Source organism: Malaclemys terrapin, chromosome 9 (genome assembly GCF_027887155.1).
Source record: "Malaclemys terrapin pileata isolate rMalTer1 chromosome 9, rMalTer1.hap1, whole genome shotgun sequence".
Lineage (NCBI taxonomy): Eukaryota > Metazoa > Chordata > Testudines > Emydidae > Malaclemys > Malaclemys terrapin.
In genome coordinates, this window is record NC_071513.1 from 79,716,854 (window position 1) to 79,734,678 (window position 17,825).

At 42.8% G+C, this 17,825-nt stretch overlaps 1 protein-coding gene across 2 annotated transcripts in view; it reads left to right on the plus strand.

Moving 5' to 3' along the window:
- AADAC (arylacetamide deacetylase) overlaps positions 1-17,825 on the plus strand; it is a 75,680-nt gene that overhangs the window by 48,010 nt on the left and 9,845 nt on the right. For both annotated transcript variants that reach the window (XM_054040896.1, XM_054040895.1), the window contains one exon: positions 16,224-16,446. In XM_054040896.1, the coding sequence (XP_053896871.1) occupies positions 16,224-16,446 (223 nt within the window). The remainder of the gene's footprint in view (positions 1-16,223; positions 16,447-17,825) is intronic.

Consider the following 17,825-nt stretch of genomic DNA (forward strand, 5'->3'; position numbering starts at 1 on the left):
AAGGAGTACGGCAGAAAGGGATCTAGGGGTTATAGTGGACCACAAGCTAAATATGAGTCAACAGTGTGATGCTGTTGCAAAAAAAGCAAACATGATTCTGGGATGCATTAACAGGTGTGTTGTGAGCAAGACACGAGAAGTCATTCTTCCGCTCTACTCTGCTCTGGTTAGGCCTCAGCTGGAGTATTGTGTCCAGTTCTGGGCGCCGCATTTTAAAAAAGATGTGGAGAAACTGGAAAGGGTCCAAAGAAGAGCAACAAGAATGATTAAAGGTCTTGAGAACATGACCTATGAAGGAAGGCTGAAAGAATTGGGTTTGTTTAGTTTGGAAAAGAGAAGACTGAGAGGGGACATGATAGCAGTTTTCAGGTATATAAAAGGGTGTCATAAGGAGGAGGGAGAGAACTTGTTCACCTTAGCCTCTAAGGATAGAACCAGAAACAATGGGTTTAAACTGCAGCAAGGGAGGTCTAGATTGGACATTAGGAAAAAGTTCATAACTGTCAGGGTGGTTAAACACTGGAACAAATTGCCTAGGGAGGTTGTGGAATCTCCGTCTCTGGAGATATTTAAGGGTAGGTTAGATAAATGTCTACTAGGGATGGTCTAGGCAGTATTTGGTCCTGCCATGCGGGCAGGGGACTGGACTCGATGACCTCTCGAGGTCCCTTCCAGTCCTAGAATCTATGAATCTATGAATCTATGAATTTCCCTCTTTGTCTAAGAAGCTGTTAGTTCTTTTGACCAAAATCAACCTAAAAATCCCACAGAGCTCTGAAAGACTCAAGGTTTCTTGCAGTAGCTCTTGCTACTTTCTTTTCTAAATAGTATTAGATTTAATTAGTGTAATGAGTTTCCCCTGCTTCAATGCTCAGTTACTTTTGATTTAGCATAACTTCTAGACAATAACAAGACTAGTTGTTAACAGAAGGGTCACTCTCACTGGCCAGACAATAACATATCTGTTCAATCTCTCTCATCCAGATGTTTTGGCTTCAGGGCACGATGTATTGAACACAGTATTTTGTACATTTTTCTGCTGGATGGCATAACCTGGATCCTCTTTTTTGGCAAAGCTGATGTGAACCAATCAGAAACTGACCCATGGTTCTGATAAAGATTTGAAATGTCCAGCCAGAATCTGAGGTGTCTCAGCATCCAGTGAGAAAATAGGGTGTCTCCTTTATGGCTTCTTGCAACTTTGCCTGGAAAATTCCAGTATCTTCGTGCAAAACATCTCATGCCATAGCAGTTTTTGTAAGACATGTTGAACCATATGCTGAATACCTGCTTCCTTAGCTGAAGTCAATAACTCTCTCCCACCAGTTACTTTCCATGGGCCCATTTGCAGTGTGATCCTTTGGCCAAATTTGCATGACTCCATACTCTTTCCATCACCACTTTTGAACTTTGAATAGAATCTTTATGTAAAGTCTCATCACACTCCTTGATGGTGTTGTCCTGGTTTAGTAGCTCATCCCAAATCAATATAAAGTCATTTGACCCATTTGTTGTTTGTATTACTGTAGCGCTAGGACTGCTAATTATGGACCAGGACACGTAGTGCTAGGTGTTGTGCTTGGTCAATCCCTAAAAGGAAAGAATGAAAGAAATCATACAAAACAGCTGTACACAATTCTGCACCACTACAGTCCCTGATCTTCAGTGGCAAGGTGAGGGAGTCCTGCCTATGAAATGATCCTAGTCTGTATATGTGCCAAACATATGGTTGATCAGGGCTTATAAAACTTTTGGTGATTCTGCTCAAAGATTTACACCTCACATTGGCTTCTCAAACATGCCATTTGAATGTCTCGGTTTCTTTCATGCAAAATAAATACCTCCTTAGATATTATCATTAAAGATTTATTTTTATATAAGTATAGATCACATTTCTATTTAAAATTGACAGCATGGTCCAGACTGCTTGCAGTACTTCTGTGGTTGCCTAGGCCACAAACTGAAATGCAGCATCCTCAAACTGAAGAGGTCTATTAAGAATACTTTTATAACTTTAATCTTTTGATACAGTTTTTTAAATCTTAATTGTCATCTTTCAGGATTATACCTTGTGATACTGTAACAAATATAATAATGTGATCTACTCTGTTACTAATTTACAGGCATAAAGTATACAAAATAGGAAAAAAGGTAACAGAAGAAGTTACATCAAAATTTTGCAAGGGTTTGTGGTTGACTAGCTAATTAGCTGCTGTAGTTACTAAGGCCTTGTCTACACTGGCAAGTTTCTGCACAGTAAAGCAGCTTTCTGTGCTGTAACTCCCAAGGTGTACACACTGCCAAGCCATATAGTGCTCAGAAACTGCACAGTTGTAGCGCTCTAAAAAAACCACTCTGATGAAAGACGTACAGCTTTCTGCGCTGGGGCTACAGTGCTGCAGTGCCAGTGTAGACACTGTGGTGATTAGAAGCGCTGCAATTGGCCTTCGGGAGGTGTCCCACAATGCCTGTTCTCACCTCTCTGGTCATTGGTTTGAACTCTACTGCCCTGCCCTCAGGTGACCAACCATCATCCCCGTACATTCCTTTGGAATTTTGAAAGTCCCCTCCCTGTTTGCTCTGTGATGCGTGCAGTGGTCTCAGTGCATATTTCCAGGTGGCCATGCCTGCTCCATGCACCAAGCGATCCCCTGCTTGGAGCAATGCCGAGCTGCTGGACCTCATTGGCATTTGAGGAGAGGAGGCTGTCCAGTCCCAGCAGCACTCCAGCCATAGGAATTCTGATACCTAAGGACAGATTTCACGATGCATGATAAAAAGGGTCCATGACCGGGACACATTGCAGGGTAGGGTAAAAGTGAAGGAGCTGCGGAATACCTACCACAAGGTGTGGGAGGCAAACCGCCACTCCGGTGCTGTGCCCACGAGCTTCCAGTTCTACAAAGAGCCCAATGCGTTACTTGGCGGCGACCCCATCTCCACTGTGAAGGCCCCTGTGGATACATCGTTGGCTCGCGTGCCAGTCGAGAGTGGACCAAGCCAAGAGGAGGAAATCTTGAATGAAGAGGGGGAGGGGGACGCAGGGGCAGAGGATGACTTGGAGGCCAGAGATGCATGCAGTCAAGAGCTCTTTTCTACCCTGGAGGAGCCTAGCCAGTCACAGCAGTCGGATCTTGGCGAAGCACAAACAGAAGAGGAGGCCCCTGGTAAGTGGATCTGATTTTGGGACATGCTGAAGTGAGTTGTTTGGGGCAGGAGGGTTGCAGAAAGCAGGCTTGTCTCCCACCATATTCCTAGTCTGAGCAGTGGAACAGGCTGTTGACTCCCTCACTTCACAGGAATCTCCCTCAGAGATCTCCAGGAAACTCTCATAGAGATACTGGGCAATCTGCTGCCGCAGGTTCCTCGGCAGAGCTGCTTTGTTTCTTGCCCCATAAACGGTAACTTTCCCACTCCACTTTACCATCATGGAGGGGGAAGGGGGAACCATTGCTGCACTCAGGCGAGTTGCATAGGGGCCAGGACGGAAGCCACAGGCTTGGAGAAGACCCTCCCTTGATTCCCTGCTCACCCTCAGCAGTGAGCTGTCTTCCATAATGATCACATGCTGTGGAGAGTTTGGGACCAGGAATGATTATCAGCCCCCCCGTCCCCTCCACAGTGCTGGCTCTCCCCAGGAGCCATGTGCCCAGTGTACAGCAGCGTCCAGGAACAGTGATTTACCCTGCCCCTGTGGCTACTCACCATTGTGGGGGGTCTTGTGGCTCATGTGTGCTTGCCTGGGGTCAGCCAGTTAGTATCGGGTGTGTGAGTACTGGCTGTGTTTTAAAGCACTGATTCACTGTTGTCTGTGTTGCAAACAATACTGCTTCTGTAAAATGTTACATTTAAACTTCACAGAAATGACCTTGGGAGTCCAGCCTCCCTCTTTGTTGTTGGCGGCAGAATGGCTGCACAGAATTAGAAAGCAGCCAGGAAGAACTAAGGAGGATTTTCTCTGTGAGGTTTTGATGCACTTCACTGCCGAGAAACAGGAATTGAAGGAATGGCGAGACAATGAGAAGAGGGACTGAAAGGAGAACCCGGCACACCAGAAAAAAGCCACGGAGAAGCTCTGAAAGGTTATGGAGCGCCAAGTGGACATGCTCCAGGCAATACTAGCTCTTCAAACCGAGCAGCTCCACACCCACCATCCGCTGCAGCCACTGTTGCAAAACTCTTTCCCATGCGCCCCCCACACACACTGCTAACACACTGTTATCAACCTCCTGGCTTCACTCTCTTACCTGCAGCATTCCACTCCTCCCTCCTCACAGTCCAGCACTGTGGACTGCCAGTACCCACTGCACTCAACACCCATCCCTCTGCAGTTTGGCCATGTTGAAGTCCAGCACCCGCTGCATTATACACCAAAGGAGAAGGTTGGGTATGATCTCTGGACATACACAAATCTGTAGCAGTCCTGGGACCCTTCCTCCTCTTAAGACCTTCCCTTCCCCCATCTCCCTCCCTGCTGATAAATTTTTTTGTTTGACTCTCTCCTCCGTTTGTTGTCTTTTAATAAAAGAATTGTGTTGGTTTGAAAGCAATCTTTATTCTCTAAGTGAAAGCAAAAAGAGCATGCAAAGCAACAGGCAATTATGTTAAACCCCTTCTTGCATCATGTGCACCAATCACTTCCTAGCATTTTACAAGCACTGCAATCCCAAGCATAGCAACAGATATTAGTGGCTTTTAGCTTCAAAGTGCTGCCTCAAGGCATCCCTGATCCTTATGGCCCCATGCTGTGCCCCTCTAATAGCCCTGGTCTCTGGCTGTTCAAACTCAGCCTCCAGGCACTGAGCCTCTGTGGTCCAGCCCTGAGTCAAGCTTTCACCCTTCCCTTCACAAACATTATGGTGTATACAGCACGCGGCTATAAGTATAGGAATATTGTCATCGGCTTCTGTAAGGTCCAGCTTACAGGCATCACCAGCGGGCTTTTAAACAGCCAAATGCACACTGAACAGTCATTCTACACTTGCTTAGCCTGTTGTTGAACCGCTCCGTGCTGCTGTCAAGTTACCCCATGTATGGCTTCATAAGCCATGGCATTAAGGGGTAGGCGGGGTCTCCCAGGATCACAATGGGCATTTCGACTTCCCCTACGATGATCTTCTGGTCCGGGAAGAAAGTCCCTGCTTGCACTTCTTGAACAGGCCAGTGTTCCGGACTGCCTGCATTAATGTCTGTGAAACGCCCACGTTGATCCACAAGCGCCTGGAGAACCATTGAGAAATACACCTTGCGATTAATGTACTTGGTGGCTAGGTGGTTTGGTGCCAGAATTGGAATTTGCGTGCCATCTATCCCCCCGCCACAGTTAGGGAAGCCCATTTGTGCAAAGCCATCCACTATGTCACACACGTTGCTCAGAGTCACGGTTTTTCAGAACAAGATGCAATTAATGGCCCTGCACACTTCCATCAACACGACTCCAACGGTCGACTTTCCCTCTCCAAACTGGTTATAGACCGATCAGTATAGTATAGCAGTCTGGAATAGTCAGTTTCCACAGTGCAATTGCCATGTGCTTCTCCAAAGGCAGGGCAGTTCTCATTCTCGTGTCCTTGCACCGCCCAAGAATGTGGCTTTCTTCATGCGAAAGTTCTGCAGCCACTGCTTGTCATCCCAGACATGCATCACGATGTGATCCCACCACTCAGTGCTTGTTTCCTGAGCCCATAAGCAGTGTACCACTGTGGTCAGCACCTCCGTGAATGCCACAAGCAATCTAGTGTCGTACTACGTGTGGCGAGATCAATGTCGCACTCCTCTTGCCTTTGTAGTTTAAGGAATAACTCCACTGCCACTCGTGACATGTTGGTCAGAGAGAGCAGCAGTTCAGGATCCATCCTGCTGCCCGAAAGAGGTAGGGCACACAATACACAAACCATTGAAAGATGGCGCCAAATGTGGACGGAAACACAGGCATTGATGGGATGCCAAGCAATGCATCACGGTGCATTGGGACAGGACCCAGGATGCCCCGTGACTGCCTCCCACCTTCCCACAAGTCTTAACAGCAGAAGAGAAAGAGGTGCTCTGTGGGATAGCTGCCCAGAGTGCACCGCTCCAAATACTGCTACAAGTGCCGCAAGTGTGAACACGCAATTGCGCAGGCAGTTGTCAGTGTGAACACAGAACCGTGGTTTCCCTTCTGCGCTCTCTGAGCGATGCTGTAACTTCCAGCGCTGTAACTTTGTCAGTGTAGACATGCCCTCAATCTTCTGGGTGTGAAAAATAGAAGCAGTGTCTGCTGTTTGGTTATCTTTTTAAAAAAGCTGACACCTGTTTTATGCAAAAGATTCTGGGCTATGCATGAATTTATATAACATCTTTGTTACTAATAAGCTCCATATTTTCTGTGTTGCAACTGCAAAAGTATATCCACGGTTTGGTTTTTAATTGCACTAGTCAAATCTGTGGTCCTTTCTGATATAGCTTTTACTGCAATATATTCAATTGCAAATCTGAATAAATTTAAGAAATGACACTTCAGACCTATACCTTTGCCAAGGAGAAATTTAGCTGAAACACATTTTTGAAGTTTACTCAAGAAATTAAGGTATTAATTTCAATTAAATGGAGTTAATACATTTAACTGGTTTCAGCCATTAGAGAACTCTCAAAGCTGATACTTGAGTTGTGGGGACTTTCGTTTGAAACTTCAGTTAGGTTTAAGCATCCTCAGATAGTGATAAGAATAAAGCATGCACCTTTTAGTAAGCTGCATTTGAGGATTTGTTTTGGATCCATCACTCTTTAGGCTCTAGTACAGGGAGGTAAAATGTAAAGGCACACACTACCCTCTCCCTGGTGATAGAACCCACAGGAGAAGAGAGAGCCCCAGAAACTCCATTTGGCTCACCTTGCGGAGATACTGATGCATGCTCCCAACAATGGGAGAGATTTGAGGATGGGAGAGAGAGAGAGAGGGTTTAGCCTCTTAATCCTGCAGATCCTCTGGACCAAATGGAAAAGGAAGCTGGAAACCTGTAGAGTACCAGCTGTTCTGTTGATTTGCTCAACCTCCTCATAATTTTTGGCAGTGTAGCTCCCTCAGAGGAAATGCACTCACTGCCTCTACTTCATTGGCTGGTTCAACTGCCCATCTTGAGAGAATAGCAGATGCCTAGGAGCCAGCATAAGCTTCAGAGAGGGGGGAAATGCCACAAAGAGACCATTGACAAGTTTCTGCTCAGACCTTTCTCTGAAACCCTGCAGAGGCCCTGCAGTACAGAGTTGGTTGGCATAGGCGTCACCGTGAGTGAAGGAGTATGAAGTTAAGGAGCCACTATTTCTCCTCTGCTACTTTTCTGGTGTTTTTAATACATTTTAATGTTATTTGCTCCAGGGGAATGAAGCAAAGGGCTCTTAAACATGAACTCTGTGGGCAGATTTAAAAATAAACTGACTGGAACCTGAGAAGCATGTGATCTTCTTGAATTCTACTCTAAAAGCAATTCACAACAAGGCCTTGCATTTCTAATACAGCTTTCCCCATCGGCCTCAATTCTGTATTTTAACTAATTCTTTATAATTCTGGGGTTTAATATAGTATCAAATAAACTCTTACCTTTTAAAAAAGGTGTCACTGGAAAACATTCTTTTGAAAATTAAGTGAATTTATTGAAAATCCAACAAAGGTACCTCCTTGTATGTATTTTTACCTCTGGCAGAATCCTAGAAATTAAAGACAGAAAAGACCTGTTATGTGATCTTATTCAATCCATCTGCCAACACAGTATTGCTTTCTTCAACACATTCTCCTGAGCTTTGTTAAATGATTTGGATTAAACCCATCCAATTATTGAAAACTATATCTTACTATTAAATCAAAATACATGATGGCGGATCCTTGGGGCTATTTAGTAATATTAAAATGTGAATCTAAAATAGCTCCACAAACATCAGTGAAACTTCAGGGATTTATGTTGGTGTAATTGAGATCAAACTCTGGTTTGCTGGGCTAAATTCAGCAGTGAGTTAAATAGTGGTGCAAAAGTTGCATGTGTGGTGTAAATTGATTGATTGTAAAATATGTAAATGGCAAAAGTGTCACTTGCACAGATCTGGCATTTTGTGCATGTGTAAAATGAGTAACTTACATATTGAGGATGTGGAAGTTGCTGTTTAGCAGGAAAAGTAACTACCTGAAGGAATAACAGCATCGGGGAGAGAGATGCTTTTTCTGTGACACTTCTCTTCAGTCCCCTTTGCATGTAAGTTACTCATTTTGCACATCCAAGTTAGTATAAATGACACTATTTTATTGCTTACCCCCAACTTCTATATGTCACTTCTGAATGTGGCCTGTTACCTACTCACAGGTTACTCAGGTATCAGTAATTGGTGTCTAGTTTTACTTATACTAGAACTATGCTGCTGTTGTTGATACCAAATTTCCCTTGGGGCCAAGGTCAATGAAGCACTAGTCATTCCTGTGGAACAGCTCATGGGAGGCAGTTCCTTTTTCAGGAGGTACAGAGGGCCAGGAGGGTTCATGGTCTCCAAAATTGTAGCCCACCTACCCACCTAAGATGATGATGATGATGCAAGTAACCTTTGCAGTAGGAAACTCATGGAGTTCCTTCTCTTCTCCAGCCCCTTCTTGTGGGCGTTTCTCATAATATGGGAACTCTGATCCAGATTACATAGACTAAATGATATAAGGTAGAGGGTGCTACCTTACACAAAAGGATAGTCAGTTATTAAAATATAAATCCAATAAGGGGAAGAAGAGAACAAAGTGAAAGAGAATAAGGAAAAGTACTGGCAAATTGCATTTCTGTTCACACAGCTGCATGGCCACCACCCCTGGGTCAATGAAAACGAGATGGAGGAAGGGGACCAATATATAATTCTGAGCATGAGTTCTGCTTTCCAGATCATATATTAAACTTTCACAATAAACTGCAAATTCTGCTACTGGCATGTGCCAGACCATGATTACAACAAAGTTATTGTTAGTTGTCTCAGTGGCAATTAGAACTACACTGTAATGCCCACAAATCATGAATAATACTCACTTTATGGTCCAGACTATATGTGGTTCCTTCAGCTGAAAGAAAATACCAATAACTCATTGCCAAAATGTGCTACAATTTCAAGAAGCCAGCACATGATATGGAGACAGCATAATAATCACTCCACATAAGTGACATCAGAATCTGGCCCAATGTCTCTCCCTCAGCCCCCCAGAATCACTTGTGATAAGCCTTGTATGATAACAGTTAGATAGTGTCTAATTCTAAGAGTCTGATTTTAATTTCAGAAGCTGAATCCTTGATTTGCTTGCCAACCACTGTGGCATTGCTCTGTTATTCCATTGCTCATGTATCATAATCTCATCATGTTCTTGCTAAACATTTTAAAGCAACATAAGAACTAGGTTTCAATATTTTTAAAACCCAGAGTTCCACTGGAAGGGGGGTAGGGAGGAAAAGCAAGTGGAAGAAGAAACAAGCCAGAGAAAACACAAGGCAGATTTTTTTTAAGCTTATATCCTCTCTGTTTACACTGGTGCATTCAGAAACAGCACTGAGGAAACTTTACATCTACTTTACCTGAATGTTTGATTTTGGAGAGATTAGTTGTAGGATGTGTGTGTCCAACGCAATGAAGAGTAAATAGGAATGCTATTGCTATGACTGACATAAATACTTTGACAATTATTATTTGTGAAATCCCTGGCTTCTGAACTGAGATGTTAGACTGGTGGTGAGCAAAGAATGTGAAATAGCCTGTGCTTACCACTAACCACTTCAGCTGGAGAAACCGGTTTGTTTTTTCAAAAGATGTGTGATATAACTGAGCTACTACAGAAAATTCAGAATGTTTACATTTATATTCATGTGGTATGGCAGAGAAAGGGAAACATCATGACTGTGGCCTTTCCCCAACTGTTACACCAGCGCTGTTACACCCTTATCAATCCCAAGCTTTAGATGAACTGGGTAAATTTCAATCCCTCTGTCCATCTGGGATGGCAGTTCTGCTGGCACTTTTCAGCAGAATAAGGAATAACCCTGGTGTCTAGGTATTTCTATCAAAATCTACTGAACTGGCTTATAACAATGGAAAGTAAGTTATCTTATCCTTCTTAGGAATGGAATAGAATACTAAGTAGTTGGTGCATTCATTATTCCGGACAGAATTGGAAAAGTAAAAAATAATGGGGAAAGGGCACACAGGGGCACTAATGTTATATTAGAGATGTTTCGGATCTTATTATTCATGCCCTGTGGTTGGCAGACTACTTAAATCAGGCAAAGAGAGCATTACACTATAGGCATCATTGAATCAGCACCACAGGTAGAGTTCAGTCAGTGGTTCTCTGCAGGACTGGGGAGAAAAATTCATGTGTGTAACACATGACTGGTGAGGCAGAAGTAGAATGCTGAAACAGAGACAGCCTCGTGACATACATGTCCTGGCATATAATCTCTTCATTATCTGGATTATGTACAGGTTAAAATTGTTTTTAATGCTCAGTTCAGGCAAACAAAACAGGAAAGAGTAGCTGCATTATTCAAAGCTTTAAAAAAGATCAATTGGTTGCAACAGAATTTGACCCAAACTCCTGTCCTTTCCCCTTTTGCTTTTACAGTCAGCTCCATGCACAATGTGAGTGTAACTAGAGCTGTGGAAGACTTGCTGCAGATGGAAAGGAGAAATGGAAGGTAACATAGCCTTCCCTCAGGAGCAAAGAATTATAATCCAAGGAGGTGCATCATTTTTGCAGGCAGCCTATATACTGATAGCAATAACAACGGTTCTTAGCATTCTGCAAAACAAAAAGAAGAAAAAAGTTGTCCCAAAGCTCTGTATATGATTTCAAAGGAGACAATGGGTAACATTCAGTAGGGGTCAATGGAGTTACACCAGAGTTTTTACCCAATATCTACATAAGTAAACAATTCTAGAAAAGTAAATCTATACATCAACAGTGTGGCTTCATCCAGAATATGTCATTCATTATTGGTCACCCATTTCAAAAAGGAGATTGCAGAATAGAGGGGATTCAGAAAAGGGCAACAAAAATGATTATGGGCATGGAAAAAACTCTCCTATGAACAGAAATGGAAAAGACTGGGATTGTTTAACTTCAAAATGAAACGAACAAACAAGAACGGACATAATAAAAGTCTCTAACGATCTTGAGAAGAAACATTGGTAGCTTTGGTTCTCCCTCTCTCGCAACATTAAAATAAGGTGAAATTCAAGGAAGCTAAAGGCTTCAAAACCAAGCTTTTCACACTACATGAAATTAGACTGTAGAACTCATTGCCAGCAGATGTCACTGAGGACAAAACCTTAGCAAGAGTCAGAGAAAGGTTGGATGTGTATACCAATAACAAGCATATCCAGTGTTATAGTAGTAAATGGTAGCCTAAATTTTGGAAGAGGTATAAAACTTTATGCTTCAGGGTTTAAGTCCTTTTCTAACTGTAAGGGATTAAGAGGACCGGAATGTGGTCTCTCATTATCCCACCTCTACCTAATGTGAGGTTTTCTTGCACCTTCTTCTGAAGCATCTGAGTGCTGGCTATGGTCAGAGACAGGATATTGGACTAGATGGACCTTGAGTCTGATCCAATATGGCAATTCCTGGGTTCCTAATTCTTCTGCTATTTTGATTTTGAGTACCAAATATTAAATCAGTCACATAGACAATTGCCCCTAAATGGTGACAATCTCTGAAATAATCAGGGATTATTTGGAAAATGTTAATGTTTTTCCAGCTACTGCTTGGAACAGCTAATGGTCACAGATAGGTACTGAACAGCAGGCCCTGCAAAACTCTAGACTGAAAAGCTAATGAGATTGTTTGATCTCTCCATGTGTAGACCAGTGGAGTCATTTATAATATGCCTTCCACTGTAATAAGGCCATTCTGTCATATTCAAATACATTGAGACCCTCTGATATGGAAACCAATTTTTGCCTCCCCAGAACAACTTCAATAAGCTAAGTAAAGGTATTTAATAAAATATCAATGTTGTTTGTTATGTATATATCATGACTCTGCTATTTTAGTGCTTGTCTAAGATCGGCTGGCTAGCATGCAACTGAAGTTATAAATGAATACAAAAGTAGATAAGCTTACATGCTGAACTGGGCCATTTCGAGTTCTAAAAGGCAGGTTTTAAAAAGTAGTTATGCTTAATATTGGTGTGGGCAGAACACTATGAGGAACTGAAATATGTTGTTGGTTACCTTACAGGAGTTACGTAGGGAAACAGTGAAAAATCATATAATTCTTTGCAGTACTAACAATATATATATTTCTAAAATCAACTTCTAAAGACTTTTCAAATGTTCTAGAAACATTACTATACACGTACTTTAACTCTTTGAACTAGCAGCAAGAACGCTGTGACCTAAATTTGCATTTCATAGCTGGATTCAATCGCCTCTTTCAGAAGATTCAATGTAACATCTAAAGAACAGCAAGGGCATGCATAGTACTGTGTACACTTTTCTGAGGGTTGTTCTTCCTCAAAGGTTTTGTCTCCAAAATCCTCCTGGCTTTTGAAGCCATTTAACTGAATGTGGTAGAAATAATTTGTCAAAGATTGAGAGAGGACATACACCAATCCCATAACTAGATACCCACAGATCTTCAAAGCAATGAGAAAGGTGGTGTGTGCTGAAAAGGCTGGAGCATATAGTTCACCTACTGGGTTTAACTATCCTTGCACCAAAATGAAGAGAGTGTTTTCAGATAAAACATTTTATTGACAAATGCCAATTTGTGAAAACCAAAACTTTTTGGGAAGGTTGCTCAGATCCAGGATGTAATTTCTGGTCAAAACAGGAAGGAGAGAGAGTGACCCCTAGATACCCAATAACCCAGTGGTAAGGGTGTTCACATGAAAATGTGGAAGAGACAGTGTCAAGTCCCTGTTCTGCCTCATTTGGAGTAAGGACTTGAATGTATGTGTTTCACACAGACAGTTTTGTTCTGCACCAAAACAAAAACAAAAGAAACCTCCCAATTTTTCATGCAATGAAATCTTCGTTTTCCTAGTTAGGAGTAAACTTTAGTCCATCATATCTGCGTTTCCAAGATCATGAGGAATAGCTCTGTATATTCTCAGTAGATGTGTTCCAACTGGAAAGCCACCCAAACTCACAGGAAGTACACTGTGAAGACAGACTGCTCCTCAGCACCTCTCTATGCCACAGTGATTGTACTATGGACATTTTGTGGGAACCCCCAGAGAGGGGGTGAATGACAGCAGAAGTAGTGAAATTAGCCCAACTTTCCCTTGACTTGGTGGCAGAATTTTAACAAGACATTCCTACAAGACCCCAAGTGTCTCTTCTAGCATGTTGCCACTCTCCCTACCTCCACCTGTGTAGGAGAACATCTATACAGAGAAGCTTCAGTGGTGTCTGGTAACAAGGAGAGTGTAATTACATGGCTCCCAATACTGTAATATCTGAACTCCTCACAGTCTAATGTATTTATCCTCACAATACCCTGGGGAGGTAGGGAACTTCTTTATTCCTCTTTTCACACACTGGGAACTGAGGCACAGAGATGCTAAGCATCACAAGAAGACTGGTGGAGCAAGAAGTGAAACTTGGGACTCTGGAGTCCTACGGTAGTGCCCTAAGCACTGGAGCATCCTGCTTTCCTGCTTTTCCCAGTCACAAACCATATGCCCTCCCACTTGGCACATGTTGGTACCCACCAAACCAGAGACATATTCACCATCATGAAGTTCTTCATTCTTAATTTCCTCCAGTTGTCGGGAACAGAGACTATTTCAAACATTTGACAGTTATTGATTTGTTGTTAACCAATTAACCAAAAAGCGTCATAGATTTTAAGACTATTGTGATCAACTAGTTTAGTACTGCAATATGTCCTGGTCTTCTACTTGCTCCTCCCTCAAGGGCAGCCCCCTGCAGAAAGAGCAGTTAGTATTCCCATTACTCCTGAGGGCCCCAGTGACACAGATTCCATTAATTAGCAGTTTGACTTTAAGCAAGGTGGATATAGTGTCTAATTATTAGATCCTTATAATCAGTGGAGGATGAAGTCAATTGCTGGCCACTGTCAGCTGTACCATTGAAAAAAAAATCCCAACCCTTCCCCCTCCCCCCCCAAAACCAAGACCATAATAGCATACTGTATGTTGCCTGCTCTCAGATACCTGGAAGCTATGGATATTTTTATGTCCAATGCCAGTTCTGTTTGGTTTGTATTGTTAAGTTACTCTTTTGCTGTGTCATTGTCTATAACATTTTTGTGTTTGTATGTAATAAAACAGACAGGGCTGGTTGTGGGCAGTTAAGTAAGTCAGAGAGATTTATGGTGGGGAATTTCATTTTAAACACTCCTGGGGGTTGAAACTGTCCTAACAGATAAGCTTCCAAGAGCTCGTTAAAATCTATTTACAGAATGTTTGGAGGGAGAAAGAATGCGGGCTGATATGTTTCAGTGAAAGGTTATCTACTGGATCTTCTGTTTTTGTTCATCTGCATTCCTAATAACAGCGGTAGAGTTCCCCCTTCCCTAATATGAATCTACAAAGCATGTAATGTTCCCACACAGGTAAAATCCAAAGGCAGCAGCTCCCTTATGACTATTGCTGCAGAATACTGTATGTATTAATAAGGAAGGGATACTTTTGATGAAGAGATTGAGTGAACTATTCTTATTGTCTCTCCAACCCAGAGGGAATTTCTTCTCCTGTGAGAGAAGATGTGGCTTCATTTGAAATTCCTATTCCTTTTGGGTGTGGAGAGGAGAGCCACCAAAAGTCTCCCTATACATTTCCTGCTGATCCCTCAGGAAGGATCAAAGACTTCCATTGGCCACATCTTCCCTCTTATCCTGTTGGCATATAAGGCCTATCTCACTTGTAATTTGTTTGTTTTTGTATTGATTGATTCATGTGGTGTTTTTGTATTTGTTTCTATGTATTTCTACAGAAATGAAGGTATAAAACATGTAATACATGTAGACAAAATAAAATAAATATGCAGGACCATATTGTAACATCAGTTTTTAAGCAGAACTACAATGAAATCAGTAAAGAGTTCACCTTAATAATTGATAGTGTAGAACAGGGGTCAGCAACCTTTCAGAAGTGGTGTGCCGAGTCTTCGTTTATTCACTCTAATTTAGGGTTTCGCGTGCCAGTAATACATTTTAACATTGTTAGCAGGTCTCTTTCTATACGTCTTTAATATATAACTAAACTATTGTTGTACGTAAAGTAAATAAGGTTTTTAAAATGTTTAAGAAGCTTAATTTAAAATTAAATTAAAATGCAGAGCCCCCCGGACCGGTGGCCAGGACCCCGGCAGTGTGAGTACCACTGAAAATCAGCTTGTGTGCTGCCTTCTGCACGCGTGCCATAGGTTGCCTACCCCTGGTGTAGAACGTCCCATGCTAATTAAGATTCAGATGAAAGATTTGAGTTCAGTTTATTGTACATCATTTTTGCTATTACAAGACACCATGAAAAGACAAACCGTTAAAATCAATATTTCCAAACAGAGAGGCGGCTTTGGTAGGTGTATGTATATTGTTTTTGTTGTTGTTGTTTTTAATTATCTAATTCTTAGGACAGTGATTTCCAGCCAGTGCTTAACAGTACTTGTCCTTCCATGTTTTGGGAGTAGGTTCTGATCCTGGGGGGGGGTCTCAAAAGGGCACAAATGAATACCAGACATCAGTCCAGTTCCTAGATCGACTCAAATCATTGCTTTGTTTCGGGGCTGCAACAGCGCCAAACAGCCTGTTCCAACAGACCAGGCTGCCGGGACCACATCAGCATTCTAGCCACACCCCTTCACCCTAGAAGTCCAGCTCCTGCTCTCTATCTTAATGCTTGTGCACTGGGTGCTGGAGTTCTCCCTCTGCCCACCTTCCATTCAGTTATGAGGCTGGGTTTTGGAAGAGCCTAAGTTCCACTACAGATGAGAACACACAAAAGAGATGGGGAAATAGTGGGCAGTGGGTGGTACACCTTGGCTCCTAGTATGGCAAACTGATACAGTTGCCCAGAAAAGTTGGCAACCACTAGTTTACAGATTGAGTTCAGTGGGAGAAGGATTAATGGCAAAACTCCTATTGACTTAAATAAAGCAAAGGACGGCCCTTATTGTACATAGTATGGACTGTACAGGTAGGATTCAGTCTATAATTGATGTACTGATGTTAAAACTTACTTTGTTTTCATTTCCTTTGACCTTAGGCTGAGTTTGCTGAGTGGCTGGGTCTGATGCACTACATGGAAGTTCTGATGATGATCACAAGTATTGAGTACACTGCACCAATATCAGATGAAAATGTGACCGTCACTGACACAAAATTTAACAATGTTCCAGCCCGTTTGTACATACCCAGGAAGCAATCCAGTGGGCTGAAAAGGGCAGTGATTTATATTCACGGTGGAGGCTGGTGTGTAGGAGGCTCAGGTAAATACAAGGGGCTCTCCTTTTCACTAACTAGAGTCTTGTACCAAAGGTCTCACTTACTGTTGTAAGGTGTTAGTTTTTTGTATACAATATTGCTTTCTAGTCACTGGCCCACAAAACCGATAAGGGACCTGCTACTAATCACAGTTGCGAAAGCTCTTTTGTAGCTTAGGTGACACAGGTCAGTGTCTTTTGAGGAGAAGAATAAAGGTTCTAGTTCCACATTCCTGTGTATGTGATCATGTAAATGTTATCTGCAGCACATGGATTTGTTACACTAACAAAAACAGGAGAAAGGAGCAAGAACGGGAATGACCAGGCCCCTCATAAGGGAGAAGAACTTCTAAATGGGGAAGTCAGGTGCCTCCCAGAGGAGGAAATCCCTGTGAAAGGCTGACCCACAGATAGGACAGTGCTCATGGTGGAGCCTCATGGGGAGGGAGAAGTGTCCATCACAAGGGAGGGACTGAGTTTCTCTTGGGTTAAGTATGAGTGATGGGTGGGTGTTCATGAAAATGGGCTGAGTGCAGGGGAGAGAAGTGTCCTGGAGTCATCAGCATCTCACAGGGGAAAGTGCAGAGACAACCTAGGGGAAAGGAATGGGAGGTAGAAAGGAGCTCTGGCTACCAGATGCTTCTCCACCAGGACCGGCTCCAGCATTTCTGCCGCCCCAAGCAAAAAAAAAAAAAAAGCCGCGATCGGCGGCGGCAATTGGAAAAAAAAAAAAAAGCTGTGATCGGCGGCGGCAGTTCAGCAGCAGGTCCTTCGCTCCTAGAGGGAGTGAGGGACCTGCCGCCCCCGAATTGCCGCAGGTGCCGCCCTTCTCCCTTGGCCGCCCCAAGCACCTGCTTGTTAAGCTGGTGCCTGGAGCCGGCCCTGGTCTCCACATGATTCTGCTGTCTCCGCAGGAGGAGAGGAAAAGCAACCATCAGTCTCTCTTTGATAACCTAGAGGGCAGCCTGGTATCTTTTGCCATCTAAAGTCTATTTTGATTGGCCCAGATCCTTAGATTCCCCATGCCTTTTAAGAATGACCATAGAGAGAAAATGGGAAGAAATCAAATGGTGCAATGCAGAGGTTGTTAGGCCCTTCTTATGGTTACTCTACATCTTCTGTTAGAAGGTTCGTATTCAGAATGCCAGAGTTAGGAAGCATTCCTAACAAGTCAATGTGTGGAGGGTCCCCTTTTCCTCACGAGAAGGCAGAGTTATCCATTAACTTATATGTTACATTTCTTTCACCACTGAGGGTGATTTTAGTACTGTGCCTCTAGGAAAGGCCTGAATTAGGAGATCATTTTCAGAAATTAGAGCAAGAGCCCTGTCTGTCTTGTGTTTTCACTGGCAGGGAAAATGTATTACCGAAAAAAAAAGAGAAAA